Source organism: Lepisosteus platostomus, chromosome 2, assembly GCF_059453375.1.
Source record: "Lepisosteus platostomus isolate fLepPlt1 chromosome 2, fLepPlt1.hap1, whole genome shotgun sequence".
NCBI lineage: Eukaryota > Metazoa > Chordata > Actinopteri > Semionotiformes > Lepisosteidae > Lepisosteus > Lepisosteus platostomus.
The window spans coordinates 30,287,887-30,309,858 of NC_142612.1; the positions used below are offsets into that span (position 1 = coordinate 30,287,887).

Here is a 21,972-nt window from a genome sequence, read left to right on the forward strand (position 1 = left end):
TAGGGAAATGATAGACTTGGAGGTGCAGGCAGAGATATAACAGAATACCTTTAATGGCCAGGGTGACAGAGTCGGCTTTTCCAAAGTCTCATATGGAGAGTACACAACGCTCTGTATTGTGGAACATTTTTTTATCCTGTAATTCTCAGGCATTATAGTAGTTTACATAAATATACAATCATGGAAAAATGTGGAATATATTTATTTTTTTGTTACCACACAGAGCAGTTTTAGCGTTTTTATGTGAATGAGTCGTCTGGCTGAGATTCCTGTGTCATATTCTAACTTAAAGTAGATCTATGTCTAGATCAGCAAATATAAAAGCTATATCACTTACAGTACCCCTGTTTAGTGAAATTTGTTGTGTTCCAATTGATACAGTTGCAATAACACATAGGTCTTGAAACTTGAAAAAGTAAGATTTTGAGATATTTAATTGTACACATGACCAGCTCTGAAAATTTACATTACAGTGGAAAATAATTTTAAAGAGGCATCTGGCGTGCTCTAAATGTGCTTCTTGACTGCCAAAAAACATTTTGTCTGTCTTATTGTATGGAAACTCTAGATAATTTTAGTCACATCAGGTCTTTTTTGCAAATAAAACAAAAGTTTATCGTAAATTGTATAAAACGTTTCAGTTATTTGATTAGGGTGTTATTCTTCTCAATGTAAGATCAGAGAATATAAGACTTTACAAAAAAGGACGAAAGAAGGCATTACAAATTGTACAGTATATGTTATATAATGTATGAAGTTTGATATGAATGATACAATGGATTTGCAGAGTAGAACATAATTTTAAGGAAAAATGATTCTGAATAGACAGTATAAAGGCAGACCATAAAAGAATGCCCTATGCCAATTTAATAAAGGAATTGTGCTTTTATCAGATGTAATTTTTTCAGGAGTAAAAAGATTTGGTTTGACATTTAATCCCACACATTTAATACATCTTTTGTATTTTAATGGCAAATTCTAAGAATGACAAGGTTATGATGCATGAGCTTACTGGCTAAATATGTGTTATAGGAGGCATTTTGTGACTCACTCTTTGCTTTGGGTTTAAAAGACAGGAGGCTTTCTGTTGGCATATGTCAAAGCTGCAGAAATGCTGTTTAATTTTGCTCCAGGATGAATTTTTGGACATGATTCTTGTAAGTCTGGGTCTTGTACTGTACTGTGAGATTTACCAGTGAACTGAGCAATCGGCAATAACAAATCAAGGTAGAAGCCAAAACAGAAAGTGTTACAGCAGAGAAATAATGGGAATGAAGGAGGCAAAACATAAGATATTCAATATACAGTAGTATACTGTACCATCCATTTGGAAAAATATTTCTATAAAGCTGTTAAAGAATTAATGGGTGAGGCAAGTTCCAAAGCTTTTCATACTACAAAAAAAATTCACTCTTCATTTTCTGAAGTTCCAAAACAGTTCAAAGTGTACAGTAACAGGATACAATGTGAGTACTGAAAAGAGAGATGTGTTTTTTGATCATTTATACACTTCTCTAAATTAAATTTAAATAGACTAAATTGTGGTCTAGGAATATTTGCTGGAGTTTCTTTGGAGTTAGAATGAGCTGAGCAAACTTTACAGCAGAAAAATCCCTTCAAAAGTCATTTTATAATTGAGAACGTCATTCTCATATGAATAGAGGGAAATGCAAACAGTTCTTTCTGACGTTACTATAATGTATCTAGCGTATATGGTTTTGCAGGACAACTCTGAAACCTTCTGTAACTGATTAGAGCATTTTCCCGAAGTTATAGTTTAAAGAAAAACATATATCTATTCTTGTTTAAGGACTGCGAGTGGAGCTTGCAGACTATCAGCAGAATCATCTCGGAGACGGTGCAGGACTCCCGATGGTCTGATCTGCAGTGGCAGAGGAGAATGTGACTGTGGGGTATGCATATGTCAAGTGACTGACCCTGGGAAATATTATGGGCCCCGCTGTGAATGCCATGACTGGGTCTGTGCAACATATGATGGGAAGACCTGTGGTGGTAAGCAAATATTACGTCTTTCATACAGCACTCCAATCAGTTACTTTCTGGATGCTTTACAATAAGCCTCAGAAAACCAATGCTCCCCAAACACAAGATTTTGATGAGAGGACTCAATGAGAGGAAGGCAAAGCTCATGCTGTGATAGAAACTTCACATGCTTTATATTTTAGATTTCTTTCTGTTGTTATTTTCCGAATTAATCAATCCCCCTTTCTTCTGGATTTACGTGATCCCACCCACCCCCCGAGATAATTTCTCATTTTAAGCAGAAATCTGTCAGCTTTTTGCCTATCTTATTAAACATCTTACACGTTTTTGTTTCTGGAGTGCAAGGCAGGGACACAATTGTATTGGCTTCAAAGGCTTCTAATTTTACTGATTACGTCATAATCCCCCATTTGTTTGGATAGGAATTCTTTGAACCCAGGAAGCAAGTTGGCATTTTGGAACAGATTCTCAAAGAGATGCGTGCCCACACAAATCCATTAAGTTTCTATGAGCATGAATGCACACTTCTCCAGGAATCAAAGGCATTGTCTGGCTCCTATAGGACTTTGAATTCTATTGACATTGCTACCTGCAACAGCTGTGACATGAGCGACATTTGAAGTTGGGGGCGAGGGTAATCATTTGTGATGACCTTTCAGCCCACTCTACAGTATAAAAGCACTAACATTAAGATATCCATGGAATTTCAAACACTCTGGTCAGCTCTAAATACTGCAGAGAGGTAACTTCACAGTGAGAAAAGACAGTAGATTTAGCGCGTTAGTGAATTACAAAGAGATTTTATATTAAAGCTAACTAACAAGTTAGTATTTTGCTTTTGTATGTTTTCTTTATGATTTAAGGTTTTTAAGGTTGATATACACATTAACAACAGTTCTAAAAGTATTTTCAGTAATTGTGCAAATTGAAAGTGGTGAGAGTATAATCTTATCTCTAAAACGATCCTGTTTTTATGTTTTGAATATGTTTGCAATTTAAAGCAAAATTGTAAAGTCTCCTCATACAGTATGTATTGTACACAATCACACAGACACGGTTTATTGTTTTAATAGTTACAGCATCAGTAATAAAACAAAAAGTTCCATTAGGGTATACCGTAGTTTTAATCTTGCTGGATGGAATTTACTCAAAGCCACATCTTGGCTCTTGATTCCTAACATGATGTAAAATCATTATTGTTGGGGACTGAAGACCAACAATGTTAGCAGCTGTCGGAAAGAGTGAAGAGTGGAAAATGTGTTACACACAGAGAAAGTTAATCAGGTTGCTGTACTGATGCTAATAAAATCTATCAAATGCCAATTCAGTGTATATTCCCTTATTTGAAGGTTTCTGGATGAGTTGTTAAATAAGGACGTTGCTGCAAGCCCAGGAACATTTTTAAGACATGGTTATAATATGTGGAACTGTAAATTAAAAAAACACCTTGAATTGAGGTGGAGTATATTTGTGAAGTGATGTGGTAAAGTCCTCATTTAAATCTGCTGATACAAATAAATCAGGATCTCAGAGTTGCCTAGAAGCAGGTTTCACTGGAGTGTGGCTGCATTGCAATGATGATACCTTTCCGGTAAATTTCAAAGACAAAAAGAAGAGTTTATCCTATTAAGAGTCCAAATGGAAACCTCATCATAAAATAAACACTAACATTCGAAGTCCAGATGACAGTTTTAAATCCAAAGTGGAAAAAAAATGAAACTTCTTAAAGATAAAATTTCCCTTCAACAATAGAGCAATAGTGAGTAAAATCACTATTCTTAAGGAATGGCATCCCCCAAGAATTAAATGTGTTGAAAATATGTAGTTAGTGTTTAGTCATAGTCAGATTTGTCTAAAAGTGCTTGGCTGAGGCCCAGTCCCCTGACTGTAGGACGTGGAGGCTGGAACCCCCTGCAGAGTGAGGAGTGTGTTAGGGTTTAACATCCTTTCCCCTTGAGGGCGCTCCAAATTCCTGAGTCCTAGTCTGATTGCTGTATTATTTCCAGGTGTTAAGAATCAGTGTTGATATATAAGCCTAGAGCTTCCGATACTCAGGGCTCAGTGTTAGGACACGAATGTCCAGAGGCCCGCCTAGAACCAGACCACGGAGTCATCTGAGGGCACAGGCCTTGCCAGAGACATCACGCCCCCTGAGCCCAGGGTTCTGGAGGACTGGGCCCAGTTGTCACGATCGTAAATTCCTAATCTTAAGGACGCTCCAGCCCTTCCTCATTGACCTGATCTCCTGCACCTGCCTCCTGTTCCAGTCTCCCCTTTAAAAGCCAGACGCTCCCACTATTCTGGGCTCAGCTTTGGAAGAGGGACGCCACAAAATAAAGTCCAAGTTATGCAGTTACTAGATTTTACTTTAAAAGTAAAAAAAGAGTAACGTATGTTGAGTTTTATAGTTAGAATTTCACCCTAATTTTAGAGGAAGGATCCTAACACAGAGATCTACTGGTACATGTCATATTATGGTTTTTATGGATTACTAGACAAGTCTCATTTTACTTTCTTCAGCATCCTTATTCTGTCTTTTACTACTGTTCTTAGATAAAGAGGGATATTAATGTATGTTTTTTTTCCTGAAAAGATTAGTTCAGCTGTCAAAGATTTTAAAATAATACTACTCAGTGCTTCAACCTTTTTAATCAGTATGAGATCGGAACCCCTGCTGAAAAAATATTATTGCTGTACTGTCAATCACTGATAATGGAATTCAAATATCTTTAAAAAGGAAGCCTGAACAGACTTGTAACCTTTGTAGAACTACCCTTCAAAAAGAACATAGTGACTCCAGAAGTGTTTTTCTGTTTTGAATTTTCAAAACTCTTCTTATTGTGTCAATTTCATGAGCTATGACAATAAGCTATGCTAGCTTCTAGGTTTATGTCCAAAGGAATGTTTTTAGATTTACTGCCACGTGTGAGATCTCATTCATGAATAAATATTTTTAAGTAATTCATTTCTATTCATTCTTTGAAGCACTTCACGTAGTTTGATGTCTTCTACAGTAAAGCACATTTTGCTTATTAATTCTTCAGGTAAATGTACAAGACTTTCTCTAAGTTTAAAATATACTGAATCCTGAGGTTTTTTAGAAAGTTCACCTGAACAAATAAGAAAATCTTTACGAAATGCCAATGCCACCTTCAGTGTAGATCAAAACCTAGTTTTCTATTTTGATATGCGTTTTGACAAATTCTCATAAATTACAGAAATTGTCTCTAAAGCAGTAGCCCTCAAACTAAAAAAAATAACAGGGTTAATTCAGTCCTGCTTGTAGGTAAAATATCACGGCAGCTTTATCTTAGAAGAGACAGCACAGAAGGTGAGTTTGAGGTATAATTTGTTATGTTGTCTCTTTGAAACAGATGTTACTATTGGATTCACCTTATCCTGTGCTATATGTGTATCCAACCATTTCTAAACCATTGTAAAGTTAGCTGTGGGACAATTAGATTCTTAGCATACTTTTGAGATGTAATAATTGATTGTAGTTGAGTTACTGTACTTTCTCTCTTTACAGACAAATACATTGTATACATTAATGTTATGTTTTCTGGCAGCAAATAGCTGCCACTACAGCTACATTGTAAAGTACAATGCATTTAATTGCCTGTGCTACAAAGTGTTTAGTCGCCTCTGTGACTATATACAGTAGTAATATACAGTATTACTATGGCTCACACCTGAAGAAGGCTCCACAGTTGTGTTTTCCTTTTCTCTTTTCAGCATGGACTAAACCTATTACTTGTTCCGTATACAGTATTAGCCTTGTGAAATTATATATTGTTTCATTTGTGCTGTTTATTTTGTAAATGTATTGTTATGCTGTAGGTGTTTAGTACAGCTCTTGTCGGAAACATATTGTGCGATAGAGGAGTGTCATGACCTGGGTCATTCACTTCTGGCTATGGTGTGTAATTGTGTGGTTTGTTAAGTTACTTTTGTGCATCTAAATTGAGGTTTGCCACAGCAAGGGGTTTAAAGGCTTACTGTATATAATCATGACTTTTCCTTTTTCTTTAATATTGTCTTTTTTTGTCATTTTGCTTTAATTTTTAACATTTGATAACAAATGTTAATCATGTATTTACATTAGAGTGTCACAGCTGGACGTTTTAAAGCAACAAATTTTGGAAAATGTGCAAGGGTCTGAATAATTCTTCACAGCACTTGATGTTGTGCATACAGTACACCTCTTCGGCCAAACAATTGACAAATTTACAAAAATCATACTCCAGAACTAACTATATACAGTATTTTGTTTTGTGGTACACTGAGCTGAGATACTGCTCACATCACTATCAGATCACCATATCATTTTCTGCAGGTCACACTCCCCTGTAGATTGCTTAATATCACTCTCTTACAGATGTATTGAATGTAGTTTCTAGTTTATCCATGATTTATTAGATGAGCAATTTTCTGTTTTCTATGGGATGAAATTAAAGCCTTTATTGTAGTTCTATTGCAAGAGAGAATAACATTCTCATCTTTGAGAAAATACTGAAGTGTCTGCTTTTGACATTATCATCAACAACTACCTTTATCTAATGTAACTACATTGGAAACCAACACTGTTGGATATGTATGTTTCGCCTAGCAAGAATTATTGTTTTAATGGTACTTGGCTGAGTAATTTAATAGTTTTTAGACTCCATATCAATGATCAGTTCGCAGATATTCCCGCAGTTACTGTAGATCAACACATGGGAGACCGCTATCAGTTCCATTGCAGATAAAAGCTGCATTTAATCTTTTCTGTTCTAAATAATATGGATTGGAGATACAGTATGATTGGGGGAAAGTGCATGAGATTTCTCCTGAAGAGGTGGCACGCTATGGGTCTGTATAATCTAGCCAAAGTGGTTCAAAACATGACAAAGTCAGTTTTCTAGCGTGATAAATTTAGCTTTTTTCAGATATTATATTTAATAATAATTTATATAAGGTAATAGGAAATATTGAATATTATTGAATAGTACCTACAGTATTCTATACATTACTACTTTGACTACAATACATTTTGTAACATCTAGTGAGCTATAAAGTACAATCTGGATCAAAATATCATGCATGTTACAGTAAGACTGAGCATCTTACAAATGGAAAAATATAGATCCCTCTACACTATGTCATAACAGACTTCCATGAGAACTCCATCTATTGTACATATTATATATATAAGCATTATCTGCTTTTAACAACAAATTTATTTTTCGAACCTTATTTTCTAAAGCAATGTGTGAAAAAGTAAGCCTTTTTATTTCGGATCAAATATGGCAAAAAGATATCAAATTTTACACAATTGCTGCCAAAACCATTCCATCTCTGAGGCTATGAAAAAAGTACCTTTTAATACATGGGTAATACAAAGGGTTTTCATTAATGAATGTTGCTCGTCTTGGTTTAGTATATGCCAAGCAAGCTGTACTTGCAGAGGTCATCACTTTCTTAGTTGCTTTCTAGACAAAACAACCATTAGTCAATTATCTCTGGAGACCAGACCTTCATGTCAGAACACGTTTAACCATCATCCCCTGAGGGCTGTCATGCTTAGTAAGGGATTGGTAAAACCAATTCCTTAGTGGAACACATTATTCATGGGAACAAATCAGTATATACATGTATACTGTATTGCATATTGCATGAAGTATCACTTCATCAACAAATATGAACTTAATATAAATTGAGAGTTATCATTTTGAGATACAGTAATGTGGCCTTTCCCTTTCTTTTAATCCCTGAAGAGAAACATCTCATAATATTTTATTTAACCACCACCCTTTGCTTTTCTCATCATTGTGTCTCCTAGATAAAATAGTGTATAGTATATCACAGAATTCTTTCCTATCTGACTTTTCATACTCTAGGGAGAATTTTTCTTAATGATCATTATGATACTTTAGTATTTATGTGATTGCAGATTTACAATTTTAACCTCACTCTGTATAACAGTTTCTAGAAACTTCTATGACATTTGTTCAAAAGTCCCAGAATTTAAGAATTTGGGGGGAAATAGTGTTTCTTTGAGGTTCTATTGTGTTATGAGGGAAATAATTACATCATCTGCTTATATATTTTAAAAGTAAAGTCAACTAAGAAATTAAGAACACAATACCTTGTTGACGTCTTGACATTAACTGAATTCCAGATACAATACTGTAAATATATCTAAAAACTATTCCATTATACCCTGAATAGAGCGTACTGTACATATCATAGTGTTCCACAGCCACTGGTACTGGACTATCTCTACAACCTCTCCCTTTTTATCCCAGATTCAGCCTTTCCCGCCATTTCCTGCTAAAAAACAAGAAGCAATCCCCGCTTCTTTCTCTTTTCTCTTATCTACATCGAGAGAGGATGTCTGTTTCTCTCCTTCTGCCTTCCTAGCTTTACCTGCTCTGTGACTATTACACCCCAATGTAATGAAAAGTGCAATAAAAGGGCAAATCAAACCAGTGAGCCTGTACAGTAAGACATCTCCAGATACCAGTTCCGCCACCGCCGAAAGGGGAACATTAAGAAGTGGGATGCTCCACCTCGGATTATAGACAGGACTGGGAACACAGCAGAATGACTGCTGCCCGGACAGAGTCACAACAGAGTAGCTGGAGGGGGTGATGGACTGGAACGCTGATGGTGGCCTTTATGCAGTGGCTTCCTTGCTCGTAGTGCCCCAGAGGATGATCCTCGCTCTGTTCTCTTCCCAAAGAGGCCAGAGACAACGCAGAGCACCTGGACCAACAGGGGAGCCATGTAGCACCACTCTCACGAGCTGTGGAATCCAGCTGCAAAAGCTCCACAGTGGACGCTGACCGGCACCGCCTGATGAGTCTATGCTGGGACAAGGTCCCCGACTGACCGCAAGCCATGGGACTGCTGCCAGAGCTCCGCAGTAGAATTGCAAGTGCTCCTGCTAGTGCCCTCCACCTATCGTCAGCCATCAGATCCAGCTGTCAGAGCATGTGTCCCCCCAAAGAGGACAGCAGGGATGCCACAGCGAGGCTCCAGATGGTCAGAGAGTGGATGCAGACCAGTGATTGCACCAAAGGGACCCATGAGTGCCCCCCAACCTACCTTGAGCTGCTGGATCTTCCTGCCAGAGCAATATAAAGGACCCCATCCAGCACTGCCTAAGCCATGGGACCCTGTTGCTAGAGCTCGATAGATGACGTAGCCCGGTAGAACCGCAGGTCCACCACATGGACTCACAAGTGCCCCTCCCTACCGTGAGCTGGCGGACCCTGCTGTCAGAGCATGTGCCCACAAAACTGGGCTCCAAATGGTTAGAGAGTGGGTGTTGGCCTGTGAGTGTGCCATGCGTGATTAGATGACTGGAGATACCAACCAGGGGCCTCTGGGTATTGCTGTCATGCCTGCGCTTTCCAGAGAGGACAGCAAAGGAACTGACACCAGGCTCCAAATGTTCCTAGAGTGGGTGCTGTCTACATAGTGTCCTGCATGGACAAGACAGTTGGATGTTCATCCCTTCCCTTTGAGAGCATGGTGAGACTGCCCTTGATTCCTCCACCAGGCAGGTGAGGGCTGATGGACAGCAGATCTGAAGATACTGTCTGGGCTAGTCAACATGTGTGTGGGCTCGTGCAAAGTAGTCGAGTGGGGAAAGGAGACCGGGTGAGGCCATTGCCTCTGTGTCCACGGGCACTCAAACAGATGATTCCCTTTGCAGAGCTCTACAGAAGAAGACCCCGCAGAGCTTGATAGTCCCAGTGCTAGCTGATGAAGGGTTCTCTCTTTATTGTACGTCAGCAGCCACTGTGTGCTCCGGTCCTCCTCAGGTCAGATCCTTGCTGCTCCCGTTATTTGGAAGACAGTGTGTCCAGCTCCGGGATTTCAAGGTCTCCTCTTGGACCAGGGGCTAGGAGAGGTGGGCATGATCCACATACTGTACCCTCGGCATTGGACTGTCCCCATGACCTCTCCCCTTTCACCCGAGGTTCAGCCTTTCCCACTGTTTTCCTCTATAAAACCTGGGAGAAATCCGCACTCTTTCTTTTTTCCTTCCTCTTTGTCCAGAGAGGATGTCTGCTTTTTCTATGCCCTCCTACTGTAGCTTGATATACTCCATCACTAGCACACCACCCAGTAACGAGAAAGGGGAAAAATAATAATAGTAATAATATATTTTTTAAAAACTTTATCTTATATAGCGCCTTTAAAGGTGGCTTCTCACAGCACTTTACAGAATGACAACAGCAACAACAAAACAATAAAAAATAAACAATAAAAAATACACAAGATAAAACACAATGAGAATACACAGGGGAGACAGTACATGGTGGTACTAAATACCATAGGAGCAGAGGGGTAAAGAATGGAACCAGTTAAGTAAAGGCCCCTCTAAAGAAGAAGGTTTTGAGTCTGGATTTGAAGGAGTTTAGAGAAGATGAGTCTCTGATATCCTTGGGGAGAGAGTTCCAAAGCTTAGGGGCATAACAGGAGAAGGCCCTGTCACCCATTCAATGTAGACGGGTTTGGGGGACATTTAGGAGACCAGAATTATAGGAACAAAAGTTGCGAGTTTATAGGTGAGCATGAGGATTTTGAAGTCGACATGAAAAATGACAATAAGCCAGTACAAGGACTGTAATGTAATGTAATGTGTGTAATGTGTAAGTAATGTGATCACTTGCACTAGACCTGGTCAGGATTCTGGCTGCTGAATTTTGGACATACAGGAGTTTGTTCAATGTGGATTTAGATACCCCAGAGAGTAGAGCATTACAGTAGTCAATTCGGGAGAAGCTGTGTTGATCAGCCACAGTTAAATAAAACTGTCAGTGAACCTGTAGGTAACTGTCAAGATGGGAGCGTTTGTTGCAATATAATAACTTTGTTTTGAACTGAAAGTCAGTGCTCTGGTTATTTTTAGTGAATAACTTGAATTATAAAATTACATTACAAAAAACAAACTAATCACTGGGAAAGGGAATTCATTCATGCAACTTGCCTTTTAAGAGAGTAAGTTTGGGTAGTTTTGGTGCAGGACACTTGAATACAAAGATGTAGAACTCTTTATTCATCCACAGTGAGCTACAGTACATGGGCACGAAACTTTGCACAGTCAACAAAAAAATGACTCTATAGCAAGATATACCTAGAGGTATTAAAAATGAAACAATTGAGTATTGGAACCATTAGCATTTGTTGCATTTTTAATGCATCTCAATATACATTCTAAAATGTTATTTCTTTGATGGCCGTCAGCTGAGCATGAAAAATAAATGACAAAAGTTGCTGGAAAATATTATATTCTGTCTTTGATTTATACAGATTTTTTTTTTTTACTTTTTAATCATGAGTCTTGTGTACTGTAAGTAACTTTTCAAGTTCATGGAAAATGTGTGGAATAAACAGTTTGATTTACTGTATGTACTCTTTCTTGTTTTGGACAGGGAATTGCAAATCATTTAAAATGATAGTCATTTATTTTATTTTACTGCATTACAATCATAATAATTACAGTATTTACTGCATATTGAAGCATCTGCATGTTTTTCCATATGTTGTCTGGGTAGCTTGTTCCATACTCTTTGGATAAACAAGTGCTTCTGATTCTTCCTTTTAAATCCCCTTCTTCACCAGTTGTCTTTTGGTTTGTGTTTCATGGTTTTTTGAAGACGTCCTCTGGATTGACTTTTGAATATTTGTGTCAAGCTCCTCTGTAGTGTTCTCTGTCAAAGTCTAAAACAGTTCAGGTTTTTCAGCCTGGCAATTAAGGGCATTCCTTTAAATACAGTATATCTGGTTGCTCTTCACTAGTCAAATTCCAGAGCTGTTACAGTATATATATATATCTTTTGTTGTAATGTGGCAACCACAATTGCACTCAATATGCTAAATAAGGCCTAACTAGTCCATTATACAATTTTAATATGACATTCTTGAATTTGAATTCTGCACTTTTAGCAATACAGTCTAACATTTTTGCCTTTTTATTGTCTTTCCGCATTGCCTAGGATCAACACAATGTTTCAACATGAAAACGCAAGTGTTTCATAAGTAATCATTTACATAAGTCTTTTAATTCTGGTCTCCTAACTGTCCCCCAAGCCCATCTACATTCTATGGGTGACAGGGCCTTCTCCTGTTATGCCTCCAAGCTCTGGAACTCTCTCCCCAAGGATATCAGAGAGTCACCTTCTCTACACTCCTTCAAATCCAGATTCAAAACCTTCTTCTTTAGAGGGGCCTTTACTTAACTGGTTCCATTCTTTACCCCTCTGCTCCTACTATATTGTACTTAGTACCACGATCCACAGTCTCCTCTGTGTATTGTAATTGTGTTTTATCTTGTGTATTCTTTTTATTTATTGTTGTTGTCATTTCGTAAAGCACTTTGAGAAGCCACTTTTAAAGGCGTTATATAAAATAAAGTTTATTATTATAATAAACTTAAGAATGCCACAGATTCCTGGTAAGTGTCACAGAAACCTACCCCAGAAACAGAGGACTCTAGGTGGGACTATACTCTGGATGTGACAAAAATCTGGCTGAGGCCTTTTCAGGTCAAATTGCTTCAGGTTGTTACTTAAGGGGATTATTGTTAGAATATCTTGCGCCTTCTTTCTTTTTGTGTGTCAAATCTTAAATAGTACTCCAAGGCCTTTGCAGCACTGCTCAAACAATTCTGCACGCTGCTGCTCTGCAGCTGTAGCTGATTCAGTTTTCTTGTATGTGTGTCAGTAACATTCCACAGCAATTTAGTAAGCTGTGTTTTTTCTTTTAGTCTTCTTGTATCTACCCCTTCTTTAGCCATATCACTGCTAGTTAACATTATTATTAGACTTTTGTTTTAGCTTTCTTTCTTAGTTTTTTATGTGTTCTGCAATAACTGACAAGTAATAATTTTCCATCTTGGTAACCGTCAATAATCGGCAAAGGATGGGTTTCAGACAAATTATTTTTTTGTATATTTTATATTTTACAGACTGTGGGATAATTATCATCTTTATTACATCTGTACTTCACGTACCTCAACAAGACCATTAGAAATCATATAAATCAGTCTGTGTTTTTGTTAAGTACTGTAGTTCATCTGAAACTGTGTAGTATTTGCTATGAGTTACCATACCAGACCAATGATGTCAATTTAGAAATCTGTTAAACTATTTAAAAAAAATAGTGTGCTTGATTTGAAAACTTCTGACCTGTATCTTTCCTGAAGGGATTACTTGTGTTGCTTAAGGAACGTTTGGACAGAAAGTGGTTCAAGGTTCTACACAGGCAACATAGTGACTCACTCCAATTTACTCGTGAATGCATAGCATTTAGAAAAAAAAGACTAATGTGCACTCACAACCATTTCATGCTGCCCAAGTGACAGTACCTTGTCTTCACAACTGATAGAGGAGGCACAGAAAAATATACTGCCACAAAGTCTTCCATTTGTTTCTGTGTATTGAGGTTTTATTTAAATGAAAGACACAATGAAAAACTACAGTTTATCATGCAATCTAAATGCCAAGAGCATATCTGGAAGTAAAGTAAATATATGTCAGCCATGAAAAATCTGATCCAAAAATACACATCCAATAATGTGCCTCCTTCAAATGCAAACACACTGCCTTGCCTGCTGCAACTTTGATAGCGGTTTCTGAGATTAACTGATAAGATAGGTAAAAGAGTGGTTATCTTTATGTTTTTTAATGTATTCTGTTCTGCCAGAAGCATTTATTTTTAAATTAAACTAAAAGAGAGAAACCTTTTTGAGACAGTGGGGTTTGTTTTCAGTCCTTGACTTGAATGAGGCACAAAAGAGCAGGTTTACTGTATTCACACTCTTCCCAAATGGACTTTAATGAACCGCCTACTGTATACAGTATGAAAATACTAACAAAATGATGATTAGGTGAGAATATAATCAGGACATGAAACTATAATAATAATAACCTGTAACCTTTTAACCAGTTTAATGTAACTTAATTAAGAATCGAAATGATTCAATTAGGATCTTACAGGAAGGTATATCAGCCCAGAATTACAGATTAAATTATATTGCATAGGGTGCCATTTTTTTCCATTGTCTTAATAGGGGTCACTGAAATCTGAATACTAAGTAGAGCACCCCGAGCAATCCCTCCATTTCCATATTAGCACTAAGAGAAATTATTAAAGGAACCGTCAGTCAGACCTTCATGATTATAAATGATCACTGCTCTACATTATACGGTAGTTCTTCAGCTGACAATGGTACGTACCAATACATTGTAAATGATAGCCTCATATTTTTCCATGCAGGCAATAATTTTGGTCAGTAAACTATTTTTAATCATTTCTCATGTGCAATCATTAGATGCGATTGGATCAAAAATCCAATATGGTAGTCAACCCAGATGACTTAGTGAGAATATAGCCTTTTCTCTGATACAACTGATCTGTCGGCCTTTTCAATCCTGCCAACTTTAACCAGTTTTTGTCTCTGAGATTGGATTTCATAGTCATTTGAAAATAACAGCAGAAGAAATTCAAATCTGAATAATAATGATTGGATTCCCTACAATGGACTCCATCCAGGGAGTATCCTGCCTTGTGCCTGTTGCTTGCAGGGATAGGCTCCAGCTCCCCTGTGACCATGTATTGGATAAAGCAATTAGAAATTGGATGGATTGGATAGGATTCCAGCAACTTCTTGGGGAGCTTGACCTCCTAATAAATATTAAGTTCTGAAAGCACTGCTTCTGCTATGCTGTAATGTTAGAAACAGTATTGGGACACAAAAGTTCAAGAGGAAAAACTGGTACAGTTTTAAAGACACACAAGACCTCACAAAGGGAGTCCATTGTTCAGCTGATTCTGAAGGCTGTTTTAAAAAAATACCACCCCACTCCTACAGTATGTAGAATTCCCAACAGCAAGGAAAACCCTAACAGTAGGATGTTTTAATGTGATCATCCAGGGGTGTAAGTTCTGGCTGTCTGAGGCAAATAAGGTATTACAGATAAATACTGTATATCCCAGCCAGTATCTTTGAAAACGCCAAGTTGGTTAGATCCAGGTGACCAAATCTCAGCTGTACTGTAGGTAAAGAAGCAAATAAGTGATGAATATTCTTAAGACATTCGTCAACACAAGCACAATTTACTGCATGAGATTTGCATTACAACATTTGTGTTAAGGTTTGACCACACTACTGTATAATGATGGTTATTTGTCAAGCTAAAAATTAATATGGGAGCAAAATAAAATAATTATTCTAAGCAAATAAAATATTAATAAAATCTAATATCAGCATATAATAATTACTAAATTTTAAAGAAAAAAATAACCAATCGTCCATCAGTCCATTTTTTAACCACTTCTTCCACTTCAGGGTCATGGGGGAGCTGAAGCTTGTGCCAGCAAGCAAGAGGCACAAGGCAGGGTACACCGTGGATGTTACACCAGTCCATCTCACACAGGCACACACAAACATGCATGCACATACTGACACCAGGGGTACTGTGCCCAAAATGCAATTAACCAGAGCACCCAGAGGAAACCCTTACAACTATGGGAAGAACATACAAACTCCACACAGATAGCACCCCAGATCAAAAATTGAACCTTGGGCCTCATTGCTGAAAAGCAGCAATGCAAACCACTCCACCACCATGCTGCCCTCATTCGTCGCTATTATTCCATCCATTATCATTTAATTAGCACAAAAACACCACAAGATACAACCTTGTGAGTGATGAGCAACACTACAGCAGGTGTCATTGGGTAAATCAAATACAGCCTTGTCTGTGAAAGAATTAGCACAAAAAGTTAAACATTCTGCTTCAACATTCAGCAGACTCAGCCCCGGCATCCAGAACACCAGCGCTGCAAATGACATGACAGGAAGGCAGAGTGTCACCACACTGACCCTGGGCCATCACATCCGATCCCATCAAATCAATCGTGTAATCTTTTCAAACTGGAACAGCTACAGCACAAGACATTGGAACAACCCGTACATCAGCAGAATGATTGTAGCTTACCTTCATTAAAAATATCTTTGTACTCTTTGTAGGCTGTTCAGGGGTAATATTGGCAGCTGACAGATGGAGTCATTGTCTCATGTGGGTAACAGAACATCTACAGTAATACAGTATGTTAGAAAAAGAGGTGGAGTGCTTTATTTGCCATTACCATTTTGCCCTTGGTAGAGATGATGAAAGAGATGAGAAGAAATTGTAGAGATGTAGTGATGAACATTGTGCTGACTTTTGCCTTTTTAAAGTCAAGCTGGATGGTGGTAGAAGTGTGTAATGATGTGGGGAGGAATCCACGTCCACACAAGGTCTGGTGCTTTTACTGTAAGTGCAATGTTACTGCTCAGTCATATTTTTGAAGTCATTGAACCAACTGTTTTTCCAGTCATGTAATGCAAAACAAAATTGTCAATTTTCATGCAAGACCAAATACTACTAGGACTAAAATGGCTTACCTTCAAGAAAGCAATGTTGAAGCTGTGATCTGGCCAGACTGGGTCCTGATAGTGGTCCATCAGAATATCAGTGGAACCAACTCTGAGTATCTGTTGGCAACAAAGCAATATGTCCATACTCACATTTAATAGTATTTTCATCCTATTGGTGGATTTTTTTATCATATCAAGAAGTAGAATAGTTTATTTTCTTTTGGACGTCATCAAGGTTTTAAACCATTTGTCTGAAGGTTATAATGCAGTATTATTTTGTTAAAAAAGCAAAAGCACTTAAAACAGTCACCTTACAGAAATTATTACTTTTGTAAAACATATGTATTCATTTCTGATGTTTTCATATCGTTCAGCAGGGGATACTATGTACATATTGGAATGGACATAATCTACTGTAGGTCCTTTTGGTTCAGCACAAATCAAGAGTAAATTGTTTACCATTTCCTTTTTACTCCCACATGCAAAGTATCCTATGTTGCTGAAGGCTTTTATGACACAAACAGCAAAAATTTTACTTTTTACACTGTGATTATAAAAAGGTAGATACTGCATACAATGACCTTCACACTATTTTTCATAATTATCTGATTAATGAACTTAATTTGCATGCATGTCAGTGTCATGTTTCAGTAAATTAACTGTCTATGGTCTGCTTTAGCTTTTCCTCCTGCTGTTTTACGTAGGTAGGGGTGAGTTATTGCTCTGAACAGGTGTCTTACACTTCACTCATGCATAACATGCTCTGCCTTGGAATAAATTTCATGGCTGGCATCACTAAATCAAAATACTGAAAAGAGTACTATAATTGGTTATTGAAATTTCTGAGCTTCATATATAGCAATCGCTTAACAAAAAAAGAACAATCGTAATGAGAAAACAGACTATAAGGCAGTGTTCCAAATTAATCCCAAGATAAATTTCATCAGTTAATTATTACAAGAGGTAAGCATATTCGATTTGGAAAAGGGAGTTTACATAAATACACCCATTTTGTGTGTGTTTTGTGTATCTTGTTGCCGGATTAATTTCCACAATAATTAGAAAACCTTATCTTTAATTTGCAGGGTGCAAAGGGCAACTTAACAAGGAAAACAAAAAATGTCTGATCCATTAGTTTAACAAACCTTTGTGCACTGACTGAAAGAGAAGACCTGAATATAATGCAGACTGAGCACTATGATAATGGCGAAGTGACACTGTGGCTATGTGAAGACTGAGAGAGCAATACTTTAGTTACTAATTAGTAATTAGTGCACTGTGTGTAAATACGGACGGTAGTTCGTGTACTACAGAGTGCATTCATAGATGAGTGCATACTTTTGCATTACTACAATAAGATTTAACATTTTGGTTTGCAGTCCTTTAAAGTTCGTTACTCTTGCTTGTCATTACATTACACTTGTGAGTTTTTGTTCCATACTGTACAGTACATGCAAGTGCTCTGTGTCCTGCTTGGCTATCAGGGATGACATGTTGGTTAATGAGGAGGAGCCAGACTGAATGAAATTTGTCTCACTCACAGTAAAATATTATCATTCAGAATGCAGTATACTCATCCTGTACAGCGCCATACAAAATTCAGACCAGAGGGTGTCCTCCTTTATGAAATGTAATATTTATTCAAGACCTGGGTGCTCAGACTAAATACTTTAAGGGATAAGATACATTAGGTAAATGACTGGAAAAAATAAAGAATAAAATGAAATACTGTACTGTATTTTTATTGCATAAGTATTCATACCCTTGAGCTATACCCTTGAATATTTGATAAAAGCACCTTACAGCTGTGAAAGTCTTTTTGGGTAAAGCTCTACCAACTTTCTGTACCAGCCTGTGTACGTTTTCTCCATTCGTTGTGGCAGATTTGATCAAGATGACTCCAGTTGCTTGAGGATCAATTTTGGACAATGTTTTCAAGTCTTTCCAGAGACTCTCAATAGGAATCAAGTCAAGACTTTTACTGGAACACTCAAGGATATTCACTTTCTTATTCTTAAGAAAAGCTGCTCCTGTGTAGCTTTGGCTTTGTGCTTTGAATCACTGTCCAGCTGAAAAGTGAATATGAGTCCCAGCTGGGGACAGCCTGATCTAGGCAGTGTCTGGGTGCCTTCCACTTCTTAGTGACTACCTTCACCTTGATAGATAGACATTTAAGGATTTTCCAAATGTATCACGTACTTTTATGCCCTTCTGATTCGTATCTTTATTCAACTTTATTCCTGAATTGTTTTCAAAACTCCTTGGTCTTAATGGTTCAATCCTGTCTTGAGATTAATCTCTTGGTTGAAGCACTGTACATTTTTCTGGACTCATATCACCTACTGTAATTGCACTAGTTGACCACTCAGCTAATTGCATGGCTCATTAAGGTAATTCTGTGCACCCAGCATAAAAAGTTGTGCCAGCAACTGATATAAATACTAATGTAATTGTGAGTTTTTCATTTTCTTTCATATTGTCTATTTAATTTGTTCTTTTGCTTTATGCTTGTATGGATTATGTGTGGATTAGATTGTCATTAAAAGTGTTATGACCACAGGCTTTAAAGTAACTAAGTATGCAACCTGTGCAAGGGTCTGAATACTGTGGCAAGGTTCTGTGTATCTAATAATTGCAATTTACCTAAATTACCTTGCTGCCATTTTTAAAGTATTTCTATTGTTCAATAATTGACTTTGATCATCTCCCTGTACCTGTTTAACAAAATACTGTGGCTTAGATCAGTTTGAAAATTTTAAATTGCAGTACTATCTGGAATCTGATAGATGGTGCTACATTTTGTAGCATTAATTATGCTGTCATAGAAGAAAGAATATGAATGCAATGAAGAAGACCATACAGGTAACTTACTCTAGGTTGATATTTATGAATAATATTGGTTCAGGTGGGTCAGCATGCGTAGTCTGCAAAGGAACAAGTAATATGTTTATTCCATCCTGAAAAGAGAAGAGAGAAAACACAACGTTTTGGCTGTGAAGCCTTTGAAGGCTTGAATATGACTAATATTATACACATAATGCTAAATTATAGTCATTTAGTAATTGAGTATTCTGTACAATAAGTCCATATCTAAACATACATAAAATACATTAAAAATGTCAACTCAAGCATGATTACTTTCCCTTCACAACCTTCAGGAACTCATCCCTGAAGATGATGATACATGGAGAAAGCCATTTAATTGGGTACCAGTCAGGTGGTAGCAACTTAATTGAGCTTTTTTTTAAACCAACCCTACAGCTTTAAAATCCTTTAGCCACTAATCCATATCACCAGTTTTAATTTTTTTTATTGATTTACTGTATTTGTATTGGTTTTACACCGAGATAGCAGAGAGAAATTTTAATATTTGTCTCACAGGTGGTGCACAAGGAGTAAAGCTACTCCTGTTACAGCCACGTGGCACAAGCTCTTCAGCTCTTTTCAGTAATAGCAGAATATTAGGTGACTTAACATCACTTGGTCATGCTTACAAGACTCATATAGCGATAAAACCCAAACACTGAAAGTGAAGAAACACATGTACAGTATTAACATACTGCAGGCATGAAAAAGAAACCTCATTAGGTTAACCAAAAAACAGAAAATAACAACCTAAGTGACTCATTGCTGAGTAACTCATCAGTTCATCTATTAATACTTTCTGCAGCTGTATTGTGTGATTCATGGGCCTTGCTTAAATTTGCTGCTTTTTACATCAAAGTAGTTTAAAGGAGGTACAGCCGTCCCTATGGTGATGTAAATTATAGCCTGAGAAGCACATAAGCACATCATTTGTGGACAGTGGAGCTCTGTGCTCTTCTGCCAACAGAATCAAAAGTATCTAATTAATCTATCAAGATCCTTGTCACTGGATGCTTCATTAGGATCTGGCATACAAAGTGGACATGAAGAACTACATTTGTAAGGAGAATATACTGTTCAAAGGTTTGGAAACACCATGTGCAAAGAATGCTGTGAGTTTTATTATCCATTGATTCATTTGTATCTTTGTATCTCTGAACAAATAATAATCTTCTTTAAATATAGTATACAGCAGGCATTGATGTCACTGACCTGACATTAGATTTTCATGCTTTCACCATGAAAGCCAGACAGCTGTGTGTATTGTCTCACGTGTCAGCTGAGGATACTGTACTTATAAATGAGCACTTTTTTCAACCTTCAAGCAGTGTTTCAAATGTGTATTCTAATATGATGTATCAGACAACACACACTCTCTTTCCAATTGTAAGCCTTTCTAGTAAAAGAAGGATACATTGGACTGCCATCATACTTAGGCAACATGTTTATCATTGTGTTAAATTCTGAAAGTGGAGACTGATACAGTACTGTATATATGTTTAGGTATCCCAGGATATGCTGTAAGCGATTCTAGCAATACAAGTAAAGAAAAATGAATAATATTCTTCAATCCTCAAGACTTACTGCACATGTACATGGTGTTTTCAAACATTCATATTGTACTGTGTGTATGTATTGTATTTAAGGATTTAACTGTTAAGCTATACTGCTAAGCTTATTTTTTGTACCCGAAAAAGGTACTCCAATATTAGTACTGAATAGAGCCTGTGAAACCATTGATTGTATCTACCTTATTTTGTTTTGTTAGTCCTACAGTACCAGATTAACGGACTTGGCTAAGTAACTTGATTAATGAGACTTTAACTCTCATTGAATTATTCCTTCATACTTTTTGCTCTATAAATAGATGATGTCATTGATACCACCAAAACATTTAAATAAGTATACATATGTATCAGAATTCATGCTGGTCTCTGCTTATAAAAATGACATCACTGTACAGTGAGATTTTACAGAAGTCTTCCAAGTACCAAAGGTTGCCATAACATTAAAATAGATTATGTTCCCATTTGGGATGAGTTTGATAAAGTGATCTGTGCACCTTACTAACAAAACAGTTGGTGAAGTTTTATATCTGTATATAAGTTTTGGTGAGATGAAAACACTTCAGTTCTGGATAGGATAAAAAACAAAAAATTATTATGGAATTATATTCAGGTGAGACTGAAACCAGTTACCCCCTCAGTGCTTCATGGTTTTTATTGTTTTAGGTCTAAATGATTATTGCAAATGGAAAAATAGATCATACTGTAAAATGGAAGATTTTTTTCCTACCCCACTACCAGTATATGTCTTTTTGAATGTACAGTATTTGTATTAAGAGCTAAGAGCGCAGGTTTTGTTAAAATAGTTACAATTCTCACACTTGTGGTAAATATATACTGTAGTAAAAACAAAAAAAAGTGATTTTTTAAATGAAAATTAAGGCAAGTGAAATACGGTGCAAACTGCTGAGACAATCTTAAATATACAGTAGGATACTCCACGTCAGTTGTTTAATAGAATTTTATTTTATGACCTGAGTGCAGGACTCAGTTCTGGGTTAGTGTAGCTTCTGTCGCTGTCTTAATAGTCAGCTTTGCTGTGTTACAATACATAAAGCAGAGCTAACATCCGCAGTCTTAGATTAAATGTTCAATTTTAGTGTCAAAAGCTCCACTCTT

General features: G+C 37.0%; 1 protein-coding gene across 2 annotated transcripts in view; it reads left to right on the forward strand.

The window, feature by feature from the left end:
- Nucleotides 1-21,972, forward strand: part of itgbl1 (integrin, beta-like 1) — a 110,190-nt gene that overhangs the window by 2,538 nt on the left and 85,680 nt on the right. For both annotated transcript variants that reach the window (XM_088604691.1, XM_088604683.1), the window contains exon 2: nucleotides 1,811-2,013. In XM_088604691.1, coding sequence (XP_088460817.1) covers nucleotides 1,811-2,013 — 203 coding nt within the window. The remainder of the gene's footprint in view (nucleotides 1-1,810; nucleotides 2,014-21,972) is intronic.